We start from the raw sequence: 26,102 nt of genomic DNA, 5'->3' as shown, positions 1-26,102 counted from the left end.
TTGTCCCACGTGGGGCTCACATTTTTTAATCCCCATTTTTTACAGACAAGGTAACTGAGACCCAGAGAAGTTAAGTGACTTGCCCAAGGTCCCACAGCAGACAAGTGGTGGAGTCGGGATTAGAACCCATGTCCTCAGACTCCCAAACCCAGGCTCTTTCCCCTAAGTCACACTGCCTCTCTAACAAATTCTCTTCTCTAACAAATGCCACTATCATTATTATTTTCATTATTAACAGCAGGCACAGGGCTCTGCTACTGCTATTTTGGCAACTGCCTTCCCTCATTCCCCCCCCCCCCCCCAAAAAAAAACCCCAAAATGAAATAAACCCCAAAATGGGAACTGTCAGGGGTGGGGTTGGGATGGCTCTTTGTGAGAGATGTACTGTTTCACTTTCAGGTAATTTGGATTGTCAGCGGTATTCACTTCCAAACATAGATCATCTTCAGGGGTGTTTGGTTTCTTGGGTAATTGGTCAGACTGCTCTTTAGCATCGTGGCCCACATGTCTGGTTAAAAAAAAAATCCTAGATGCGTAACCAGGAAAGATTTCTCAGTTCTTCCCCATTCCAACTTGGGACCAGATTCTTAATTGTTATATTTACAAGATTTCAGATGTAATCCTGTAGAATGACAATGCTAGGCAACAAGGGCAGTGCTAATCTACATTGATACCCTAAGTAAATATGGCATGTATAAAAATTAGATAAAGTAAAATAAAACAAACACAGCTCTTAGGTTCAAAAACTGGGAGTTAGAATGACAAATCACCCCAAACTAAATACACAAAGTCCAGTTATTGAGACATTCTGATTAATTTTGTCTTCCAAAGCTTTCATTTAACTTGCTAAATTCATCGAAAAAAAGTCGATAGGCCAAGGTTGTTTGGGCCATGGTTATGTCTGTGGAGAGGGATCTCACGGAATTTCCTTCCAAGTTGGCCCGGGTATTTATTGAGCACTCATTATATGCCAGGCACTGGACAGAGCATTTGGGAGAGTACGGTAGAACAGAGTTAGCAGATATGTTCTCTGCCTTATCCAGAGGACCACCATAAATTATTCTAGCTGAATGTTGTTCCATGGGGTGTAATATCTTTTTTATGGTATTTGTTAAGCACTTACTATGTGCCAGGCACTGTACTAAGTGCTGTGGTAGATATAGGCTAATCAGTCCCTGTCTCATGTGGGGCTCACAGTCTTAATTCCCATTTTACAGGTGAGGTAACTGAGGCATGGAGAAGTTAAGTGACTTGCCCAAAGACATAGAGCAGACAAGTGAGGTAGCCGGGATTAGAACCCAGGTCCTTCTGACTCCCAGGCCTATGCTCTATCCTGCTTCTACTACCTGTCCTTCCATGTGACAACCTCATTTCTTTATAAAATCATGTATTATCGATGATAAATTATGATAATTTCAAGATTTGAACTCCTTTTGTAGTTGTCATGATTAAGATGAATACATGACTGAAGAATATGTAGTTAAGATTTTGACGGATTTTTTTTTAAAAAAAAAGATTCTCAATTTCAAAGAGCTATATTTATCCCTTCAAAGAAAATGGTGAAAATCATAGCCACCATATTTGTCATTTGTGACAGACAAAAGCCATTTGTTTACCCACACCATTTGGAGAGATAATTATATGCTCTTTAAGATATGGCAGAAGTATTGTCAGTGATTTAATATTCTCTAACATCATATTTTTCATTTCTTGTTCATCGGTTATTAATAGCTTCTCTTTAGAAAAATGAAACCAGAGGCAGCCCATCCGATTCCCTTAAAGTGTTTGGCTTTGCAAATAACTATGTTATACCTGTGTTTTTAATATCTTCCAACATATTAATTTTTACTCTGTAACTATATTCAAGTTTTCCACTTTCTCACTTTCTTGTTTTTCAATATGGGAAATGAAAACAAAAAAAACCCCAAAGTTTTAAGTATTGCGCTATCTTTTTCTATTAATTGTGGGTTAAATACACGTTCTTTGAAATACTTCAGTTGGCCTTTCTGCTGTTCCAAACTTGCTTTGCTTAAAAGTTTGTTTTTTGTGTTCACTTTTGTTCCTGACACTAGCCTTGAAAATTTCCTTTTGGGTACATCATCCTTCTGCAGACTATTAGCTTTTTGTGTACAGCAGTGCTATTGTATTGTGCTTTCCCAATCGCTTAGCACAATACTCTGCGCACAGGAAGCACTTAGTAAATACCACTGCTTGATTCTGGAAGCAAGAATGAGGGCCTTTCAGTGGAAAAACTCACTAGTCAGGATATACCAACCAAAGTCTTAGCTTATCTGCATCACTGATATGCGCCATTTCCTGTCAGAGTGACTCTCCTCTATTGCAGTAAAAAGGTGACCACTAAATGTGGAAATCCTTGGTCTCCAAAACTTGATTTAGCATCCTGTTAAAATTGCCAACTTTCCTCCACTTACTGATCACATGAGAAGCAGCGTGGCTCAGTGGAAAGAGCCCGAGCTTGGGAGTCAGAGGTCATGGGTTCGAATCCTGGCTCTGCCACTTGGCAGCTGTGTGATCTGGGCAAGTCACTTCACTTCTCTGGGCCTTGGTTACCTCATCTGTAAAATGGGAATTAAGACTGTGAACCTCATGTGGGACAACCTGATTACCCTGGATCTACCCCAGCACTTAGAACAGTGCTCTGCACATAGTAAGCATTTAATAAATACCAATATTATTGTTATTATGATGATGAATGGGTGAGTTTTCATTTTGTTCATCTGGGTAAATTCTAGTTACTCATTTCAACTTGCTCAAATAATAGAGACTTCAAAGGGTTTTTTTTTCCTGTGGTAATTAAGTGCTTACTATGTGCTAGGCACTGTTCCAAGCACTGGGACTGATACAAGCGAATCAGGTTGGACACAGTCCCTGTCCCACATGGTGCTCACAGTCTTAATCCCCACTGTACAGGTGAGGGAACTGCAGCACAGAAGTGAAGTGACTTGCCCAAGCGGCAGAGCTGGAATTAGAACCCAGGTCCTTCTGACGCCCAGGCCCTTGCTCTTTCCACTAGGCCACGCTACTCAACGTCAGTGAAAGTTGCGTCGATGGCATTTTTCTGTGATAGTGGAAAAACACAATCTTATTTGGGGGATTTTTTTTTCAAATCATTTGAGTAGCTGCAGAGGTTTGTGCAAATTATCTCCTTATTGCTTGAAGTGTACTCAAACCTCATCATCCAGAATTTTTCTTTAAATTGTTCCCAGTCACATAGCTCTCTTTTAACCCAATTTTAATAAGGAACTGGGAGGAGAGTGCTGTCCTGCAGAACAACAGGAAACAGAAAAGATGCTCAATGAGCCATTAAACAAAGACCTTCAAGCCCTTTGTCTGGGATCTGGTGATTCACCACCATTCTTTACTTGGATGCCATTTTTAATCTAATGAATTCACTTTATTAAAGAGTGTACAATTGCTTCCTGCACCCCTTCCCTTGTTGATTCAATTCCCCTCTCCCCAGGAGCTCCTAAATTACTTGAATTAGAAGTAAGAAACCATAGTTCAGCAACTCAGTTTTCCAAGCTATTTTGAGATGGGGGTAGCCTGCACATTTTCTGGTGGAGGCTCAAGACTGTGAGCTCATTGTGGGCAGGAATGTGTCTGTTGTTATATTGTCCTCTCCCAAGCGTTTTGTACAGTGCTTTGCACACAGTAAGTGCCCAGTAGATATGATTGAATGAATGAATGATAAACAGTGAAATGGTCAGTTGACATATCACTGAACCAAAGGGCCTAAATAATAAATCCCAGACTACTAGGTTGAATTCAGCTTTGTAAAATGCTTCCAATAATGGATTACCAGAAGTTTAGAAAAGCAGCGTGGTTTAGTGGATAGAGCATTGGCCTGGGAGTCAGAAGGACCTGGATTCTATTCCTGGCTCAGCCACATGTCTATTGTGTGACCGTGGACAAGTCACATAACTTCCGGTCCTCAGTTACCTCATCTGTGAAATGGGGATGAAGAGTGTGAGACAGGGACTGTGTCCAACTTGATTAACTTGTATCAAGCCCGGTGCTTAGTACAGTGCTTGGCACATAGTAAACACTGAAGTACCATAATTATTATTGTTTCACAGTATAATAATAATATACTGATATTTGTTAAGTGCATACTACATGCCAAGCACTGTTCTCCTTATGGGTCAGGAATAGCCACCCATTTTCCCCCCAGTTAAATAGATAAAATAAACTCAAATTTATTAATTATCTCATCAAGGGTTTCAGTGAGAACTAGCAGCTTAATTCCTTGCTTTCCACTGCTGAAACTTTTACCCTACGGAATTAAAAAAAAAAAAGACAGGCGATCATTATTTCTTTTAGCATGTAAAAATCACTTCCGCCTTATGTCACATTATCATCAGAATCCATTAGTGTCAGCTGTAGGAATGTGATTTTGGACAGATCTGATGGATACCCCTTTAAAGCATCCTTGGTGATAAAATTGAACTTTTTGAAAAGAAGCCCCCTAAAGCATTGTTGGCACATTTAGAAAATCCACCCATTTTCAGCCCTTGCATATAATTATTATTCATGTCTTTTCTGGGTTCATTATTTTAAATGGTGGTTAGTTGAGGGGTTAGTTGAACGCAGTTCATTAATCAGTGGTCTGGGCTAGACTGTAAGCCCGTCAATGGGCAGGGATTGTCTCTATCCGTTGCCGAATTGAACATTCCAAGCGCTTAGTACAGTGCTCTGCACAGAGTAAGTGCTCAATAAATACTCTTGAATGAATGAATTGTCAACAGTCGCCATTTCAGAATAAGGGCACAAGGTGCTGCTCCTAGTTGTATTTTGTAGGGTAAGTGCTAGAGGTTATGGGACAAGGAGGTGTGTCCTCATCCTTATGATATAAAAAATGTCCCGTAATTACTCCTGGCTTTGTTCAATACATACATTTGCTTGTATGAGTCTACATCTTAGGGCACAGCGGATATAACCTATTCATTTAGATTAACTGTCTCCCCCTCTAGACTGTAAGCTCTTTGTGGGCAGGGAATGTGTCTCTTATACAGTACTCTCCCAAACGCTTAATGCATTGCTTTGCACCCAGTAAGTGCTCAATAAATGCGATTGACTGACTCTTATACCTGTAGACGTTAAGGTTGTTATGGACAGGGACCGCGTTTGCTAACTCTGTTTTATTCTCCCAAGTGCTTAGTACAGTGCTCTGCATGTAGTAAGTGCTCAAGGAATACCACTGATTGATTGAGGGTCCTGGTGGGTGTCTAATGTGGTCAGAACTATTACCCTAATTGGCCCTTTTCAGCCAACATGAACCCATAGATTCATTCATTCAGTCGTATTTATTGAGTGCTTACTCTGTGCAGAGCACTGTACTAAGCCCTTGGACAGTACAGTTCAGCAACAGATAGAGACAATCCCTACCCAACAACAGGCTCACATAGATGAATTTCACCGATTTCTTTGAATATTCAGGATGCGTACATGGTTGTGTTTTGTGTGTGTTTTTAAAAAAATGGTACTTGTCAAACACTTACTTTGTGCCAGACCCGGTGCTGAGCACTGGGGAAGGTACTAGATAACCAGGTTGGATAGAGTCCCTGTCCCACATGGGGCTCACAGTCTCAATTCCCATTTTACCAATGAGGTAACTGAGGCCCAGAGAAGTGAAGTCACTTGCCCAAGATCCCACAGCAGACAAGAGTCAGAGGTGGGATTAGAACCCAGGGTCTTCCAACTCCCAGGCCCGTACTCTATCCACTGGGCTACACTACTTCTCTTGCAGTGTCTCTTGCTGTTGTGTGTGTATCTTAGTGTATATAGCACACTTAATTTTTGTATCAATGGATTCTGGTTACATCCCTAAATAGTGTAACTAGCAGTATACTGATCAAAAGAGGGATTACAGTATATTCCATTTTTGCTATTTGTTAATTTTTCTCATCCCCATACTTGCCTATATTCCATCTGTTTGTTTTAACCTTTTTTTAAAAATATTAGCTTGGTATAATTACCCATCTGTCACAGTGGCTAAGTTAGGCCGTAAGAGTTGATTAATTAGGTAGACGATTTGGGTGAGCTAGTTTGATTTACATCAAGAGAAGACCACGTTGGCTACTGAGACCCAGGACATTATAAATTCAAGTAACGATCGGCCGAAATAAGCCAGAATTATCAATCTTCACCGCCTTTATGGTCGTCTTTCCTTTTCTCCTTTCACTGTGTTCTACTTTTCTCACCGTGCCATAAATTAGAAGTATAAAATAATTCCAAGGGTCCAAATTATTTTGTCTGCAAAATAGTCATATTTATTTATTTTAAAATACAAGCGATTTCTCAAAAAAAAACCTCTTTGTTTTCAGTTATAGTAGTCTTAGAAACGGGTGACTGTAGAGATTGTTTTGTAGGCAAGAAAGTGAGGGAGGGAGAAAGAGATCCTATTGCTAAGCAAAAGCATCTTCCCTGGGGTGGGGCTGCTGCCAGTGACCTTTAGTTCTGGCTGCCATAATAGTTTTTTTATTAAAAAAGGTGTTTATTAAATGCTTGTGCTGTACTAAGTGCTGGAATGTGTCTGTTTATTGTTATATTGTATTGTTCCAAGCACTTAGTACAGTGCTCTGCACACAGTAAACGCTCAGTAAGTACGATTGACTGACTAGATAAAAGTAAATCAGTTCAGACACAGTCCGTGTCCCACGCGTAGCTCACGATCAATCCTCATTTTACAGCTGAGAGAACAGAGGCACAGAGAAGTTAAGTGACTTGCCCACGGTCAAACAACAGACAAGTGGTGGGGCTGGGATCAGAAGCCAGGTCCTTCTGACGTCCAGGCCTTGTGCTCTATCCACTAGGCCATGCTGATTCTCTTAGTTCTACCTTAGTTCTACCCTAAACAGCTTAGCTAGTCCTATAATGTCAAAAAACAAGTAGAGACTGCCAAAAGTGAAAGTACAAGGGTGATCCTGGCAGTGAGTCACATGTATCTTCTGCTGTCAGGGCTGGGCATGAACTTAGCCTGAATGACTGCATTGTTCTGTATTTTAAGGGCTAAATTCTTCAGTAACTTTACCCTTTACAGATATTGCCCCTAGGTTCCCCAGTGATTTTTGCTACAATAATACAAAATGGAAAAGCTTCCAGTTCACCACGAATTAAGCTCGTTATGGGCAGGGAAAATGTCCGCTAGTCCTGTCATATTGTACTCTCTCCACGCTTAGTACAGTGCTCTGCACATAGTACTCAAAAAAAAAAAATACCATCGATTGACTGATTGATAGAGTTAGAATGATTCTGTTGATGGAAAGACTGATCTTTTGGTTCCAGCAGATCACTTTATAATCAGAATGAAAAAAAAGCACTAACAGTGCCTTACTTCTAGATCACATAGTGTACACGTGTGTGTTTGTGTGTGTGTACACACTAAACAGCTGGGGAGAATCATGGTCATTCTGACTGCTGATTGAATGACAAGTCAGGAGCTCATACAGCACTCATCAGAGGAGAGGGGTTTGTGGGAGGATGAGGCAACGGTGTCGAAAATAGGCTACAAATTGCCACTTCCTGACCAACCCCCTCCCCCTGCCCCTTGTTTTTAATGGTTAAGCACTTAGTATATGCCAGGCACTTTTCTAAGTGCTGGGGCAGATACAAAGTAATGAAATTGGATACAGTCCCTGCCCCCCATGGGGCTCACATTCTAAAACCCATTTTACAGATGAGCCAACAGGGCACAGAGAAGTAACTTGCCCAAGGTCAGACAGCAGACAAGTGATGGAACCGGAATTAGAAGCCAGGTCCTTCTGACTCCCAGGCTTGTTCTTTATCCCCTAGGCCACGGTACTTCTCTAACCCTAATGCTGGGTGTCTTTTCTGTCTCGCATCTTGATCTCCTGGCTCTTCTAATGCATTTAGAGCATAATGCCGTTCATGAAGAATATTTTATCCTTTCCTTGCTGCTTTGTTTCCATTTGCCTTGAAGGGAATGGAAAGTGTGACACGTTGAAGTCTTGGGTAGCTCCAAAGCATTGGTTTCATTTCTGTTTTTTGAACAACTGCATCAGGATGGTGGTATCACTTTTTCCAGCGGTTATTCCAATAATAGACAATAGGGATTTCCCACAGCAACAGCAAAGGAGAGCAGCTATTTTATTTTGGTTGCCACGTTTGGAGTGACTCCCCCAAAGACCCTCTCAAAGCTTAGGTGAACTGGGATGTGGTTCTCTAGTCAAAGAAATACCATGTTTAGTCAGTGTAGTCCAGGCTGAAATGGCTTTCCAGATTGAAGCCATTTTTAATGAACAGGGTCTGGGGGCTGGAAACCATTCTCCTGCCTCATTTTTGGAACTGCTCCATTCTAGAGGTTGACTTGGGTTTTTGCAGAGGAAAATCATAGGAGAAGCCCTAGAGAAGTACAAAGGTTTTTGTTGAATTAGAGCAAAAATTAGTTTGGCTTTTTTTAAGTTAAAACTTCCACAGGCAGTTATTTTACAGAAGGTAAGACATATGTTGCTCCATAAGAACCTCGGAAATTCATATTTTGACACTGTCAGGCATGTCGGTGCTTCCAGATTGAGTAACGCTTATACAATTCCTTTTGAAAGTGCAAAATTTGTTAAAAAAGACTTGTCATGCATTAATTTTGCCATTCTCCAATGATGCAAACGAGTGCCAAATAATTTTTGCTCTCAAAAGATGCAATATTCAAATCTCAAGCATTCGAGATGTTTCAGTATACTTATCTGAATTGCTCTGGTTATATTACAGGAGTTGCTGTTCATGTTATTCTCTCAGGACATTTTCAATCAACTAGTCTGTTATGACTCTGTTGAATTGTTCTCTCCCAAGCACCTAGTACAGTGTTCTGCAAATAGTAAGCACTCTATAAACCATTGATGGATTGATTGTTTGATCTAGTGTTACTTCTGAGACTTATTATTAGTGATGGACTGTGGAATTCTCTTTTGATGCTGGTATTCGGGCAAGTTCTGGTTCAAGTTCTTGTTTGCTGTGATCTTTTCATCTGGATGTGTGTCTACTGCATTGCAGAGCATGAAACTTCTTCAGTAGGAAGTGGTAATGTATGTCTCTCTCAACTTAGGCTATAAACAGGGCTCCAGTAACCACTTCCTGTTCTCAGAGTAGCCAAAGAAAGGAACACTTGAATTTTTCTAGTTCATTTTATTCAGGTAAAAAAAAAATAACTTTATAAAATGTCTCAATTTGGTGTTTTCATGCCAGTTCAAAATATCCTTGCTGACCAGATCATTTCCCTTCAAGAAAACCTTTCCCGTTACCTCTTGTGCTATAAATAAAGCTAAAATTAGCCCAAATGGTTTAATCTTTTAGTGGTCTTTCTGAAAAATAGTATTCAGTGACAGAATATCTTGTAAATTTTTAGGTTAGTCCATTTTCACCCAAAAACCTATTGGAATCTTTCACTGATAGGACTGGATATAGATATTGTCTTTGCTTAATGATTTCAGCCCAAGAGGTTCTTGCTCTGTAAAGAGAACACATTGCTTTGAACAGTATCCCGGCTAGATTACTGTGTCAGCCTGCTCTCTGATCTCCCTTCCTCCTCTCTCTCCCCGCTCCAGTCTATTCTTCACTCCGCTGCCCGGCTCATCTTCCTGCAGAAATGCTCTGGGCATGTCACTCCCCTTCTTAAAAACCTCCAATGGTTGCCTATTGACCTCCACGCAGAACAGAAACTTCTCACTCTAGGCTTCAAGGCTGTCCTTCACCTTGCCCCTTCCTACCTCTCCTCCCTTCTCTCTTTCCACTGCCCACCCTGCACACTCCGCTCCTCTGCCGCCCACCTCCTCACCGTCCCCCGTTCTCGCCTATCCCGCCGTCGACCCCTGGGCCACCTCCTCCCGCTGTCCTGGAATGCCCTCCCTCCTCACCTCCGCCAAACTAATTCTCTTCCCCTCTTCAAAACCCTACTTAAAGCTCACCTCCTCCCAGAGGCCTTCCCAAACTGAGCTTCCCCTTTTCCCTCTGCTCCCTCTACCCCCCCTTCACCTCTCCGCAGCTAAACTCTCTTCTCCCCCTTTCCCTCTGCTCCTCCCCCTCTCCCGTCCCATCCCCTCAGCACTGTACTCGTCCGCTCAACTGTATATATCTTCATTACCCTATTTATTTTGTTAATGAGATATACATCACCTTGATTCTATTTATTTGCTATTGTTTTAATGGGATGTTCTTCCCCTTGATTCTATTTATTGTCATTGTTCTTGTCTGTCTGTCTCCCCCGACTGTCTCTATCTGTTACCGATTTGTACACTCCAAGCGCTTAGTACAGTGCTCTGCACATAGTAAGCGCTCAATAAATGCTATTGAATGAATGAATGAATGAATATTTTTACCAAAGAATGGTCACTTAGTACTTATCAACTGCTAATTTGTAAAACCTTCATTTTAAAATCGTCTACTTCTATAAGTTAGAATTCAGTTATTTGTTTCATGTGATTTTCAACTAATAATCCAGCATCTAAGAAGGAATTTCAACTAATAAATGCATTGTAACTTCTGTGCAACATAGCCACATTTTTCAATGAGTGCCAAATCAACTTGATTTCTGTGATGATTATAAGACTTTGTGACAAAGATGTGATATGGATTTAATGCATATCATATGTGCATTTGCAACTTTGACAACTCAACTAGAATCCTCTCTCATAACCTCTTCCAACAGTTGGAAAAGTCAGAGAAGAAAGAATACTAACCGATCTTCTAGACTATAAGCTCCTTTGGGGCAGGGAATGTGTTTACCGACTCTTTTATATCGTACTCTCCCGAGCACTTAGTACACCAAATTGAGACATTTTATACAATACAACTGATTGATTGATGAATTGTTCATGCCTAGCCTGGATCCAGTGCTCAGAGCAAGGGATCGGGGAAGCAGTGTGGCTTAGCAAGGGCCTGGGAGCCAGAGGACCTGGGTTCTAATCCTAACTCCACCACAGCCCTGCTCTGTGACCTTGGGCAAGTTACTTAACTTCTCTGTGCCTCAGTTGCCTCATCTGCAGAATCGGTATTCGGTACCTGTTCTCCCTCCTGCTTAGTTTTTGACCCCTTTTGGGGACCTGATTATCTCATATCTACTCCATTGCTGAGTACATTGCTTGGCACATTGTTAAGCACCTAACAAGGACCACGCTTATTATTAGAATGGAACAAAAGGATTCTGAATACCCAGGAAGGCCGAGAAGTGATGCCTGAAGGGCTGAAAAGCCCAATAAATAAGAGGGGACAAACTGGAGTGAGGAAAAAAAAACCAGATAGGGCTCCAGAGAAGAACACGAGCTAAGATCTTAAGTTACCATCAAACTCTTGGTTAGTTAAGAGTAATTTAAGTCTTGAGTAAGAAAATGAATGTAACGTGTTAAAGCCTCCAGAGTGAACACAATGTATAAGTAGTAGTTTATTCATGGAAAACTGGATTCATGACAAATATGACAGTGCTTTCTAAACTCCAGAAAATACGTCTCTCTCTGAGCCCCCACGAGGAAACCAAATCCAGGAGACTTTCCTTGGAAAACACCCAGGAATCCCCTGTGGCGGGGGTGGGGAGGAGACAAGGGACAGCGGTCCCAACCCATCCCAGCTTCTTGAGCCTAAGGATCGATCAATCAGTCATATTTATTGAGCGCTTTCTGTGTGCAGAGCACTTTACTAAGCTCTTGGGAGAGTACCACAGAAGAGGTAGACATTTTTCCTGCCCACAAGCTTACAGTGTAAAGGACTGTTAATATTTCTGGGAGGACAAGTCCTCTTAAAGACAGGAGCCAGCTGGACTTCCAAGTGCCCGAGCTTAACCACTGAATGTGTTGTAATCATTTTTGGTATTTGTTAAGCCCTCACTCTGTGCCGAACACTGTTCTAAATGCTGGGGTGTAGATACAGTCCTGTAGACGGTAAGCTCGTTGTGGGCAGGGAATGTGTCTCTTTATTGTAATGTACTCTCCCAAGCACTCAGTACAGTGCTCTGCACATAGCGCTCAGTAAATATGACTAAATGAATGAGAAGCAGCAGGGCAGGAGAAGCAGAGTGGCTCAGTGGAAAGAGCCCGGGCTTGGGCGTCAGAGGTCATGGGTTCAAATCCCGGCTCTGCCACCTGTCAGCTGGGTAACTGTGGGCAGGTCACTTAACTTCTCTAATAATGCTGGTATTTGTTAAGCGCTTACTATGTGCAGAGCACCAGGTTGTCCCACGTGAGGCTCACAGTTAATCCCCATTTTACAGATGAGGTAACTGAGGCACAGAGAAGTGAAGTGACTTGCCCACAGTCACACAGCTGACAAGTGGCAGAGGTTGTGCCTCAGTTACCTCATCTGTAAAATGGGGACTAACTGTGAGCCTCACGTGGGACAACCTGATTACCCTGTATCTACCCCAGCGCTTAGAACAGTGCTCTGCACATAGTAAGCGCTTAACAAATACCAACATTATTATTATATAAAGCACAGGCCTGGGAGTCAGAAGATCATGGGTTCTAGTCCTGGCTCCGCAACTTGTCTGCTATGTGACCTTGGACAAGTCACTTCATTTCTCTGGGCCTCAGTTACCTCAGCTGTAGAATGGAGATTGGGACTGTGAGCTCCTTGTGGGACAGGGACTGTGTCTAACCCAATTTGCTTCTATCCACCCCAGGGCTTACTACAGTGCCTGGCACACAATAAGTACTTAACAGAAACCATAGATTATGATTGTCATTATTACTGATAATAATCGATTGCTATTGATTAACAATGTTAATGCTAATAATAATAATTGAATGAATACAAGTCAGTCAGGTGGGACACGGTCCCTGCCTCACATGGGGCTCATAGTCCAAGTAGGAGACTTACTTAAGCCTGGAAGTGGTAGACATGGGCATCTGTAGAAATGCCCACATCACGGGCTTGTTTCCACATTAACCATAATCTGAGTGGTTCAGTCTTTTGCCTAGGCCTTGGCTTTCCACTTTGCCATGCCTGATAAGGAAACAGAGGACCAGGTGCTTATGGTTGACCCACAGTTTCTGTCTGTGTGCCTCCAAAGAAGGCTTATTTTTGCCCAAATCCTCTTGAGGAGAGGTGGGAGTGGCTCAGGCCAGGGTGGCCCTGGGGGATTTTGGACCTCTCGAAGTTACTTCTGATTCCCCGCTGCTCCCTCTGCTGCCCCTCTACCCCCCCTTCACCTCCCCTCAGCTAAGCCCTCTTTTCCCCCCTTTCCCTCTGCTCCTCTCCCTTCCCCTCCCCTCAGCACTGTGCTCCTCCACTCAATTGTATATATTTTTATTACCCTATTTATTTGGTTAATGAGATGTCCATCACCTTGATTCTATTTATTGTTATTGTTTTAATGAGATGCACATCCCCTTGATTCTATTTATTGCTATTGTTTTTGTCTGTCTGTCTCCCCCGATTAGACTGTAAGCCCATCAAAGGGCAGGAACTGTCCCTATCTGTTGCCGATTTGTACATTCCAAGCGCTTAGTACAGTGCTCTGCACATAATAAGCGCTCAATAAATACTTTTGAATGAATAAATGAATGAATTCCCAGGACCCTGGGAAGGAGATAGGGTAGGTAGGCCCTGAGTCTCTTGGGGGTTTGGCTGAGGGTGACCTAGGCGTTCTGCCTGGTGCTACTGATTTTTTTTGGTTTCACCCATCTGCTAAGGATTTGCAACTTTAATTTTTGGAGCCCTGCTGGAGCAGAAGTAGGAGCAAGAGAGATGTGCGCTTGGGAAGTCGCCCTTTGTTAAACACATCAGCTCCTGCTTGAAAACCCTGTTTTGTTGTTCATGGTATCCGTAATCAGGTTGGACCCGATCCCTGTCCCGCATCTGGCTCACAGGCTTGGTCCCCATTTTACAGATGAGGGCACAGAGGAAGTGAAGTGATTTGTCCAAGGTCATCCAGCGGACAAGTGGCAGAGCTGGGATGAGAACCCGGCTCTGCAACTTCGGGCACCAGGAGAAAGCGCAGGAAGAAGCTGGTAGCCTCTCTTAGCCCCCTGTCTTGCCTAACCTCTCCCCGTCTGGATTCCCAAGAGAGCAAAGGTCACACCCCTCCTCCTGCCACCTCAGCAGCCCTGCCCTCAGGTCCCCAGGGTGCCAAGAGGACAGAGCTGGTAGGTCAGGGTGTGGAGGGTGGGAGGGGAGCCGTAGTAGAATTTGAAATGCACTCTGGCCATCTTGCAGATGTGTTGACCTCAGAGTTCCAAGAGCAGCTCCGAGGTGGAACTAATGAGCCAGCAGTTGTTCGACTAATCAGAGAAGCAGCTTGCCCTAGTAACAATAATAATAATAATAATGTTGGTATTTGTTAAGCGCTTACTATGTGCCGAGCACTGTTCTAAGCGCTGGGGTAATAATAATGTTGGTATTTGTTAAGCGCTTACTATGTGCAGAGCACTGTTCTAAGCGCTGGGGGAGATACAGGGTCATCAGGTTGCCCCACGTGAGGCTCAGTCTTCATCCCCATTTTACAGATGAGGGAACTGAGGCCCAGAGAAGTGAAGTGACACAGTCACACAGCTGCCAAGTGGCAGAGCTGGGATTCGAACTCATGACCTCTCACTCCCAAGCCTGGGCTCTTTCCACTGAGCCACCCTGCGCCTAGTGGGAAGAGAACCGGCCTGGCACCGCCACTTGCCTGCTGGATGACCTCGGGCAGGGCAGGTAACTTCTCTGTGCCTCAGTTCCCTCATCTGGAAAATGGGGATTAAGACCGTGAGTCCCATGTGGGATGGGGAGTGTGTCCATCCCAATTCATTCGTTCATTCATTCGTATTTATTGAGCGTTTACAGTGTGCAGAGCACTGTACTAAGCGCTTGGGAGGGTACAGTATAATAACAGACACATTCCTGTCCACAATCCCAGTTAGCCTGTATGTAGCCCAGTGCTTAGTAAAGTGCCTGGAACATAGTAAGGGCTGAACAATTACCATTAAAAAAAAAATCCCAGCCTTTGAGCATTAGCTGAAAGGCACACTTGCTCCATATAGATTTAAGCCTAAATAAGATTTTCCCCAAGGAAAACTGATTTAAAAAAATAGCCTGCCTTGGGCAGATTTAGTCACTGTGAGATGATTCTCACTGTGAGGTTATTCTCCCGAAGCAAAGGAATTTGTCTGATTTGGTTCTAGAAAGAAGCAAGAATTTTGAAATCCCTAATGGATTTTGATTTCTTTTTAAAGCTCACCCCTCCACTTGGAAAATCAGGCTGTAAAGAGGGAATAATAATAATAATAATATAATTATGGTATTTGTGAAGTGTTTACTATGTGCCAAGCACTGTTTTAAGCACTGGGTAGGTACAAGGTAAGCAGGTTGTCCCATGTGGGGCTCACGATCTTAATCCTCATTTGACAGAAGAGGTAACTGAGGCCCAGAGAAGTTAAGTGGCTTGCCCAAGGTCACACTGCAGACAAGTGGCAGAGGTGGGATTAGAACCCACGACCTCTAACTTCCAAGCCCGTGCTCTTTCCACTAAGCCACGCTGCTTCTTATAGCCATGCTGAATGGTTGCCCGGGTCCCCGGAAGACACACGTATGATCTCATGGGCCCCGGATTCTTCAGAGGCCAAGAGAACTAAGCACCTGAGAGAATACGGTTCAACGGAGTTGGTAGACACATTCCCTGACCGCCATCTGGCTCCCCTCATCTAGACTGAAAGCTCGTTGTGGTCAAGGAATGTGTCTGTTTATTGTTCATTCATTCATTCATTCACTCAATAGTATTTCTTGAGCGCTTACTATGTGCAGAGCACTGTACTAAGTACTTGGAATGTGCAAATCAGCAACAGATAGAGACGGTCCTTGCCCATTGATGGGCTTACAGTCTAATCAGGGGAGACAGACGGACAAAAACAATACTAATAGTATTAGCACGTTGTTGTGCTGTGTTCTCCCCCAAACACTTAGTACAGTGCTCTGCACACAGCAAGTGCTCAATAAATACGATTGAATGAATGAAGCAGCGGAACCCTGGCGTTTCCTCTGTCTTAAGGTCGTTGTGGGCAGGGAGGATGTCTGCCAACTCTATTATAGCGTACTCTCTCAAACGTATAGCACAGTGCTGTACACACTGTAAGCACTCAGTAAATGCGATTGATTGATTGACTTGGCTGATGTCTTCTAGGATCTACAGGGTTAATAGTCCATCCGACATCTTCACTGAGTCTGAGGTTTTGGATGGGGAAGAGGTGATGCCTGGGTCCCATTTTTAATCCTGGGTTGGGGACTGGAAGTTCCCAAGATTCCATGCCTGTGTTGTTAATAATAATAATAATAATAATGATAATTTTTATTATGGTATTTAAATGCTTACTATATTTCAGGCACTGTACTAAGCACTGGGGTGGATACAAGCAGCATGGCTCAGTGGAAAGAGTCCAGGCTTGGGAGTCAGAGATCATGGGTTCTAATCCCGGGTCTGTTGCTTGTCAGCTGTGACCTTGGGCAAGTCACTTACCTTCTCTGTGCCTCAGTTGCCTCATCTGTAAAATGGGGATGAAGACTGTGAGCCCTATATGGGACAACCTGATTACCTTGTATCTACCCTGGCACTTAGATCAGTGCTTGGCACATAGTAAGCACTTAACGAATACCAACATTATTATTATTATTACAAGCAAATCAGGTTGGACAGTCCCTGTCCCACATGGGGCTCACAGTCTTAATACCCATTTTACATATGAGGGAACTGAGGCCCAAAGAAGTAAACTGACCTGCCCAAGGTCATATAGCAGACAAGCAGGTTAGAAGATGTAACCCAGGTGTCCCTTAGGGCTAGGACTCTAGCCAGGAATGGACAAAAAAATTGAAGTGTCAAGGCAGTACCGTGGCCCACTTGAATTCCTGGATGTTTCCCTTTGCTTTTTTTAAAATGGTATTTATTAAGCGCTTTTCTATGTGCCAGACACTGTACCAAAATTCATGATTGATTATTAAGTTGGTGTCATTAAGCAACACTTTAGGCACTGTTTGTGAAGAGGACATATCTTTGAAATTAAAAAGGAGAGGAACCCTATTTTACCTTTTCATCTGATGGTTCCTCTGATAGTAGATAACCTCAGTTAAATAAAGAAGTCTGCATACAAGTGGATTGTGTATTTCCCTGTTGACATTGTTCTCAAACTAATTGTATTCTACCTAACATAAGATAAGGCTAGGCTTTTGTCTCACTTTTCCTGTTTGAATAAGTTGCCCATTAACTCACCCCAAGAATAGGATTTTCTCAGCACACAACAGCCTCAAACATCTTTGAACTTTTCATTAGCCCTTTACAGCCTTCCTCCTAAATTACTGTTGGTGCACCTGTAGAAGTAATAATAATAATAATGTTGGTATTTGTTAAACGCTTACTATGTGCTGAGCACTGTTCTAAGCACTGGGGTAGACACAGGGGAATCAGGTTGTCCCACGTGGGGCTCACAGTCTTAATCTTCATTTTACAGATGAGGTCACTGAGGCACCGAGAAGTTAAGTGACTTGCCCACAGTCACACAGCTGACAAGTGGCGGAGCCGGGATTCGAACCCATGACCTCTGACTCCAAAGCCCGTGTTCTTTCCCCTGAGCTTCTCAAAATAAATTGTGGTATTTGTTAAGTGCTTACTATGTGCAAAGCACTCTTCTAAGCACTGGGGGATACAAGGTGATCAGGTTGTCCCACGTGGGACTCACAGTTTTAATCCCATTTTACAGAGGAGGTAACTGAGGCACAGAGAAGTTTAAGTGATTTGCCCAAAGTCACACAGTTGGCAAGTGGCGGAGCTGGGATTAGAACCCGTGACCTCCGACTCCCAAGCCCGCGCTCTTTCCAGTGAGCCACGCTGCTTACAGTAATAATGCTGTGGAACAAAATTTCACTTTTCACTTACAGGTATACTGTTGCAGAGAGTGATTCTTTTTTGTCCCCAGTCTGATTTTTTTTTAATAAGCTCGCTTTCAGGGTTAATAGTACCTTTGGTATTTATTGAGAACTTAGGGGGAACCATGCATTTGGAAAAGTACAATGGAGCAGCAGACATGATCTCCACGGTCAAAGCAGTTAACCAGGTAGTAAGGGAGAGAAACAAAATATTTATAAGTAGAAAGAGCACACAGCAGATAATATCAGCTGGCCTTTGACAAAAGCCTGTAAATGCTAAGTATCAAAGGACACCACTACAAAATGGAAGAATTAAACATTGAAAATCTTTGAATAGGTGTTTGGATGAAAAGACAGTTAAGCATCACAGACAATGGTAGAACTTCTTGCAGTAACAAGCCAGTGAACTTCAAACACCCAGGAGAAAAGTAGACCATGAACAAGGTTTAAAAAGCCATTTTATATGTTAGGTAGTTGGAAGAGACCCATGCAAATGTCAGAGTATTTCCTGCAGCTGTATCCATTCATTCATTTATTCAGTTGTATTTATTGAGCTCTTACTGTGTGTAAAGCACTGTACTAAAGCACTTGAGAGAGTATAACAACAGACATATTGCTGCCCACAACAAGTTCGCAGTCTAGAGGGGAAGACATAGTAATATAAATAAATCAATAACAAATATGTACTTACGTGCTGTGGGGATGGGAGAGAAGATGAATGAATGCCAGCGCTTAGTAGAGTGCTTGGTGCCGTTAGTAAAGTGCCTGGCTCATAGTAAGCACTTAGCAAATACTACCATTATTATTATTACATAGTGCTTATCAAGCACCATAATTATTATTAATAGTATAATTTAGAAAGGACATAAGGTATGTAACCCCCATTTTACAGAGAAGGAAACTGAAGCACAGGGAAGTTAAGTGACTTGCCCATGGTCACACAGCAGTCAAGTGGCAGAGGGATTGGAACGCAGGTCTTCGTCACGCTGCCTCCCCTTTCCATGGCTGTTCTTGCTGGGTGCCTCCTGCTCTAGCCTCATAAGGATGGTTCTGCACTTAACTTCCTCCATACTGCCAGCGAGTCTGAAGACAGGCTATTTGGATAAATTGAAATGAAATTACCACTTTAAAAGAGTCTGTTAAGCTTGGTCGTACTTGGTGGTTATTGTATTCTGCAAATTACGAGAGAGAAAAATAAAAGTCGTTGGAGAATTTGGAATGTAGTAGGTCAAAATGGGAGAGAAAATTTTAGGTAAAATCAATTTAAACAAGTGGGGTTTTTTTTTTTTGGTAGTGATCAAATATTAATGTGAAAATATAGAAGGAGTAGGCTATCATCTGGGGGTCCCACGGTGTTACTTAATATGTTACTGCTCAAATGCCTGGAAGCCATGGTGGAACTAGGACAAGTTGGAAGGGTTATAGGAAGGGCTGTGCTTCAACCCCTTGGCCTAGTGGAAAGAACACGGGTCTAGGAGTCATAGGACCTGGGTTCTAATCCCGACTCTGCCAACTGCTTGCTGTGTGACCTTGGGCAAGTGACTTAACTTCTCTTGGGTTCATCTGTAAAATGTGGATTAAATCCTACACCCTCCTACTTAGACTGTGAGCCCCAGGTGGGACAGGGACTGGGTCCACCCTGATAAACTTCTATCAACCCCAGCGCTTAGAACAGTGCTTGACATATAATAAGCACTTGACAAATACCATTAAAAAAAAAGAGTAAGAGCCTGACTCTTCCTGGGGGAAATGCACGCCGGGTAATGCAGTCTTTTTCCCCATCCTCCAGGTCATCGCCCCTCAGCTGTGAGTCATCTTGAAATGTTGAAGTTCTCTGCAGGGTAGCTGAAATTCTTCTCCTCAGCATGAGTTAAGCCATTCAGGGAACACATACCACTCATTCCCTCTCTCAATCCAAAACATTTTCCAGTGCGTTGGAGAATCTTAAATTCAATGGCAATCTTTGTTCTTCTCCTAATATGTTCAAAAACTTGACATATCTATTTTTTTTCTTTCTGACAGGAATTGATTTTAAAATCAGAACGATAGAGCTAGACGGAAAGAAAATCAAGCTCCAAATATGGTAAGACATTAAAAAAGCCCAACGCTAGAACTCCTTCATCAGAACGATGTGATTTAAATAATGGAAATGACGGTGTCTTAAAAGGACAAAACCGTCTGAATTGCTGCAGCGGTATAGCATAACAGGATGAGTGAGGTATGCAGCGTGGCTCCGTGGAAAGGGCACAGGCTTGGGAGTCAGAAGTCATGGGTTCATATCCCGGCTCTGCCACTTGTCAGCTGTGTGACTGTGAGCAAGTCACTTCACTTCTCTGTGCCTCAGTGACCTCATCTCTAAAATGGGGATTAAGACTGTGAGCCTCACGTGGGACAACCTGATTGCCCTATATCTCCCCCAGCACTTAGAACAGTGCTCTGCCCACAGTAAGCTCTTAACAAATACCAACGTTATTATTATTATTATTAAAAAGAGTCTTTGGCAGGGAGCTTCCCAGCTGTTGCCCCGTCTTATCTCATGCCAAGAGCCAGCTCATAGTAGGTCCACAGAGGGGACTGGATTAGGGCAATATCTTTGATTTCATGATTTTCTTGGGAAAGACCACTCCACATTTTAACAAACTAGCTAATGAAGGGGCACGAGAGTGACACGTGTATGAGGAAAGCATTGTCACATGGAAGAGAAAAGCATTTCTGTCACTCCCATAAGAATAAAGGAATGAGGAAATCTCTTTTTTGACCAGAAAAATATTTTCCCCAGTATGTCCCATATTTTGTGTGTGTCTTTGGCTAGGGGATTCCCGAGAGATTTTGTCAAATCACATTTGCTGTTTTTTGAAAATAAAAATGGCATTGACTATGGAGGAGTCCTTTTCCTAGTGCTGCTCTATGCCTATTTTGGGGGTAAGGGCTGTCAAAATTCACAGAAATCTGGATAGGCAAGGAAGAGAGCAAAGAGGAGAAGTAACATTTTAGCTTCTGCTTTAGCTTTTGTTAGAGTCCCCAAATAATGTGTGGTATTTCTTAAGCGCTGTTTTATGTGCTGCGCATTGAGTAGGTGCAGTATGATCATATCAGACCCAGCCTCTGCCCCTCATGGGACTACTAATCTAAAAGGGAGGGAAAACAGGTATTGAATTCCTATTTCACAGAGGAGGAAACTGAAGCACCGAGAAGTCAAGTAGGTTATCCAAGATTACATGGCAAATAAGTGATAGAGCTGAGATTAGAACCCAGGTCTCCTGATTCCCTTGCCCCATGCTTTTTCCACTAGGCCATGCTGCTTCTCAAATGATGCTATAATAATTGCAACATGGCTGGTCCATTTCCAACTCTGAGTTATTTGCTCAGTTACAGTTTAAGCAGAACAGGACCATTAAAACCTTCCTTTTTCACCTTCACGCTTTTAGGACCCAGGTGCTCTGTGTTCCGTGGAACTCTCCTTTTCAATATTCTCTAAAAGCTGGGGAGAGAGAATTCCTCACTTACATTGGAATGATGCTGGCTTTAGGAATAGGAAATCCAAACACAGGAGTCCCCTGGGAAACTGTTGGTGAGCTTCTAATTGTTGAGTAGAGATAAATGGATACAGCTACTCAGCTGCTTTCCTGCCAAGTTTTCCAGCAATTCCCTTTTTTTCTCAAAGATATGACACCCCCTCCGCCCCCCAATAGGAACTAAATCTGTTAAAGCTTCTCCAGACTCCAGAGTACTCTTTCCCTGTTTTCCCCTCCGTTGACAGATTTGGTGGGGTTTTTTTTGCATTTTCCCCCTGTCTGAATGTTTTCTATGCCAAAAAAGATAATATTTCTAATCTCTGTAGTTCCTATTCGCATTTCCCATGGGCTGTGTCTTTGCATTAACTGGATTTCCAAAAGGTTCCAGCAAGTGTGATCTATTATGGAAGTTGGATTCTATAGATAGACAGAAGGGTCAGTGGCAAAAAGAACCACAACTTTGATACAGCAGATGAGTAAATGTCACAATGTCTAAATCGTAAGAGGGCAGACATTCCTTCCCCCCTGTCATAAGTTAGTGGGGCTGGGACTGAGGAGAACCCCTCTCTCTCGGCGAGGGAGGGTAGGTTTCTGCCACCATCAGCCGCCACCCCTTCCTCACTCTCTCACTGGGCAAACCATGTTAAAAAAAAAAACAAAGAGGATTAGGGCAAGAATACAGACACTGGAAAAAGAGGAGGAGCCAGGACAATGAGGAAGGAATAATAATAATAATACTTGTGGTATTTATGGAGTGCTTACGATGTGCCAAGCACTCTACTAAGCACTGGGGTAGATACAATCAAATTGGGTTGGACACAGTCCCTGTCCCTCTTGGGGCTCGCAGTCTTAATCCCCGTTTTACAGACGAGGTAACTGAGATACAGAGAAGTGAAGTGACTTATCCAAGGTTACACAGTGGACAAGTGGTGGAGCCGGGATTAGAACTCACGATCTTGTGACTCAAAGGCTCATGCACTATCCACCATGCAGTGCCGCTTCCCTGAAGAAGGGAAGGAAGAGGACGCCATGAACCTTACTGCCCAAGCGCTTAGTACAGTGCTTAACCCACAGTAAGCGCTCAATAAATACAATTGAATGAATGTCCAGGTGATCAGTACAGTGTAAAAGATAGCCCTAGGGACAACACTGATTGAACATGCCCCAAAACTGTGGGAATGCCTAGGCCAGGCCTTAATGGCAAGCGTAGGAACATTGACTTTGCTGATTTTCAAGAACATTACCGGCAGATTTCATCTCCGGTTCATAGACCGCTAAGGAATCCAGTCTCAGAACATTGAGTTTGCTAATTTTCAGAAAGAGTACCGGCAGATTTCCTCTCCAGGTCTATGATCGTTAAGGAATCCATTGCTTCAGTCTTTGCTTCACAACTGACTGTACGCTTAATCCAACAATTAAAAGCAAACTTGGGTATTTTGAAGTTGTTTATGCATATTATTGACTTCCGATGCCCTGAGGATTTGGGACGCACTCCAGTCTGCCGGTTTAATAATGGGCTCCATTGCTTCGAAAACTCCTTCTGCAAAATCACCTCGGAGTGCTCCACTGAGCAGTTTGCACAGTAGTAAGTCCAGTTTGATTGATTATTTTGCAAAGAAGTCAGCCTTTCAGTCAAGCGAGGCAATTGTCTTTCATTAAATCCCGGTAAAATGGATTATAACAGTGCCGCTGGGAGTCGGAACATTTAAATCCATTATTCCCGCCCACGTGCTCTGGCCCTAACATTTCAGGCCACTTTCCTGCAGTGTTCAGATATCTTCCTGTTGCTTCTTAGTTCAGAGAGCTCAAGATTTTTTACCAAAACCTGTGTGATTTCCTGTCAGGTCTTTATGTCCAGCACTACCTACTGACTATAAAAGCTATACAGACTCTATTGGTTTCTTTACTTCATTCTTCTGGAAACATTAAACTCCTGGAATTGCCTTATGTAATGCACTGTACCTGCTAGTTCCCTTCTAAAGACTAAAATCACTGCTTTCTTTGTTTCAAATTTCAGGGACACGGCAGGCCAGGAAAGGTTCCGAACAATCACAACTGCCTACTACAGAGGAGCCATGGTGAGTGTGTTTTAGGAGTCGGTAGCTATTCAAGTGAAAGTAAAGCATTAATTTGTCAAGATTATAGGTTTCAAGATGTGATTCCCAACTGTAGCTCTAGGGGAAAAAAAAAGAACCAGCCTTCTTGATTAAAGAAGGAAATTCGAAATTCAGGGAGTTGTTTTTTTCATCTTTCTGAGCGCTGTGCATTTATTTTGAATCATTTTAAACTGTTTTAGGACCCTACCTCAAATTCCATATATAAAATGTTTCATATTGTCACACCCATTGGGGCATAAAAAAATGGGTGTTCATTGTGCTGATGACTTGAGGAGGAAAAAGCTTTCCTCTGAATTCTCACTCGCGACTTGATGGTTCTTCTGCCCCTTCCCCCTCATCCCTCACCAGTATTTATTGAGCACTTACTATGTGCACTAAGTGCTCGGGAGTGTACAATATAACAACAAACAGACACAGTCCTACCCACAGTGAGCTCACAGCCATAAGAGTCCTTGCCCCCTCCTCACATCTCCATACTTCCAACATTCCCTTTCTGGGATCTCAACTCCTGGCCCTTCTCCTAACTAGCTTCCTGCTGGGGTTTGAGCTGGTAACTGGGGTGATTTTTGGTTTCAGCTAATGGCAGGCCAGAAGGAGATGTGTCTTCCCATCTGACCTGGTCTGCCTGCCACCTCTGAGGCTAAGCTGTCAGATGGGGAGGCCGCGGAGCCGTAACAGTGGCCGGGGCTTCTGACCTCACTTCTGACATTGGCTTTGCTTGAACTTAAGTGGTCAAGCTTTGAATTGTGCTTTTGGGGTAGCGAATGGAAAGGGTTACTTCCTTAGAGGAGTCGTTAAGCTTTTTCCCAATTCCAGAATTGGAACATTATAAAATAATGATAATAATAATTGAGGTCTTTCTGAAGTGGTTATTGTGTGCTAGGCACTGTTTTAAACCCTGGGGTAGTTACAAGATAATCAGGTTCCAAAAGGGGCTCACAATCTTAAGTAGGAGGGAAAACAGGTATTGAATCCCCATTGTGCCGATGAGGAACTGAGGCCCAGAGAAGTGAAGTGATTTGCCCAAGGTCATACGGCAGGCCCAGAGAAGTGAAGTGATTTGCCCAAGGTCATACGGCACGTAAGAGGCAGAGCGGGGATTGGAACCAAGGTCCTCTGCACTCCCAGGCCCCTGTTTTTTCCATTAGTCCACATTGTTTTTCAATACAACGTACAACAATACGGCAACATGAGAGGATGTTCACTCTAAAGTTGGCCGTAAGTGAAGGATGATTATTCTAAAGGTGCTCACTGAGAGAGCAGTAGAAAAAGAAATGTATTTATGCTAAACTAGAAGGAAAGAGAAGTCTGTCCAGGTCAGTGGTGGTAGTGCCTAGGGGCAGGAGGACAAACTCTCTATACAACTCAAAACCCCACTCCTCTACCTCCAGGCCTTGCTTAAGCAGGCCTTGCTCTTGGATCGGTCACCTTTGGGCATTTGATATTCACCCTACCCTCAACTCTAAAGCAGTTTGGCATGCGTATCTGTAAATTATATATTCTATTTATTTCTATTAGTGTCAGTCTCCCTCTTTAGACCGTAAGCTTGGCGTGGGCAACCAACTCCGTTGTATTGAACTCTCCTAAGTGTTTAATGTTGGTATTTGTTCAGCGCTTACTATGTGCAGAGCACTGTTCTAAGCACTGGGGTAGATACAGGTTAATCAGGTTGTCCCACGTGAGACTCACAGTTAATCCCCATTTTACAGATGAGGTAACTGAGGCCCAGAGAAGTTAAGTGACCTGTCCACAGTCACACAGCTGACAAGTGGCAGAGCAGGGATTCGAACCCATGACCTCTGACTCCCAGGCCCGGGCTCTTTCCACTGAGCCACGTTTAGTACAGTGCTGTGCCCACAGTAAGCACGCAGTAGATACCATTGATGATGATGATGATGATGATCTCAACCTCACAGGTGGGCAGACTCGCGTCAGGTGGACAGCTCACGTCCACGGAGCTCCAGGTCCCTTGGGGCCATAAATATGTTTGTGCTGGTGTAGTAACTAGATGACCCAATTGGTGGATTGTCCAAACCTTTCGCCTCCACTTTTTTCTTCATGTTTTCTGTTTTTTTTCGACCATGTCAATCCTCATGACCACAACCACAGGTGCAGACAGGAAGGAGAAATCAAAGGACCTGAAAGTCAAACCCAAACACTGTAATGCTTATTATTAGTAGCTCAAATAAGAAGATTAATAGAGAGGAAAATGGAAATAATGCCCTGAATACCACATATTTTACCGATGAACTAAAACAGAGTTAAAGTGACTTGGCAGAACGCTCACTTATAGTTCAAGGTAAAGGAGGAGATTCATAGTCCTGTTGCGAGGTTACTAGGCCATGATGCCTGGAGTTATTACTCAGAGCTTTAGTAGGCTCTACCTCACACATTAAAATCTTTTGGATTGACCTTTCTGCTCCCGACTGGGCCTTCAATCAATCGATTAATTGACTGGTCAATAAATGAACAGGTCGGTGATATTTGTTGAGCACTTATCACATTCAGAGCACTGTATTAAACCCTTGGGAGAATACAGTACGATAGAGTCTGGTAGACACAGTCTCTGCCTTCAAAGATCTTGCAAGCTTCCTTTTCTCACGTCCGATGCACTAGTTGA

At 43.0% G+C, this 26,102-nt stretch overlaps 1 protein-coding gene across 1 annotated transcript in view; it reads left to right on the top strand.

Moving 5' to 3' along the window:
* RAB8B (RAB8B, member RAS oncogene family) overlaps positions 1-26,102 on the top strand; it is a 90,481-nt gene that overhangs the window by 39,674 nt on the left and 24,705 nt on the right. Inside the window, exons 2-3 of the mRNA XM_029065482.2 lie at positions 19,873-19,933; positions 23,383-23,443. Of these exons, the coding sequence (XP_028921315.1) occupies positions 19,873-19,933; positions 23,383-23,443 (122 nt within the window). The remainder of the gene's footprint in view (positions 1-19,872; positions 19,934-23,382; positions 23,444-26,102) is intronic.

The sequence above is a fragment of the Ornithorhynchus anatinus genome, chromosome 5, assembly GCF_004115215.2.
Source record: "Ornithorhynchus anatinus isolate Pmale09 chromosome 5, mOrnAna1.pri.v4, whole genome shotgun sequence".
Taxonomy (NCBI): Eukaryota; Metazoa; Chordata; class Mammalia; order Monotremata; family Ornithorhynchidae; genus Ornithorhynchus; species Ornithorhynchus anatinus.
The sequence above is the reverse complement of the archived record's forward strand: the minus strand, read 5'-3'. Positions and strand labels throughout refer to the sequence as shown.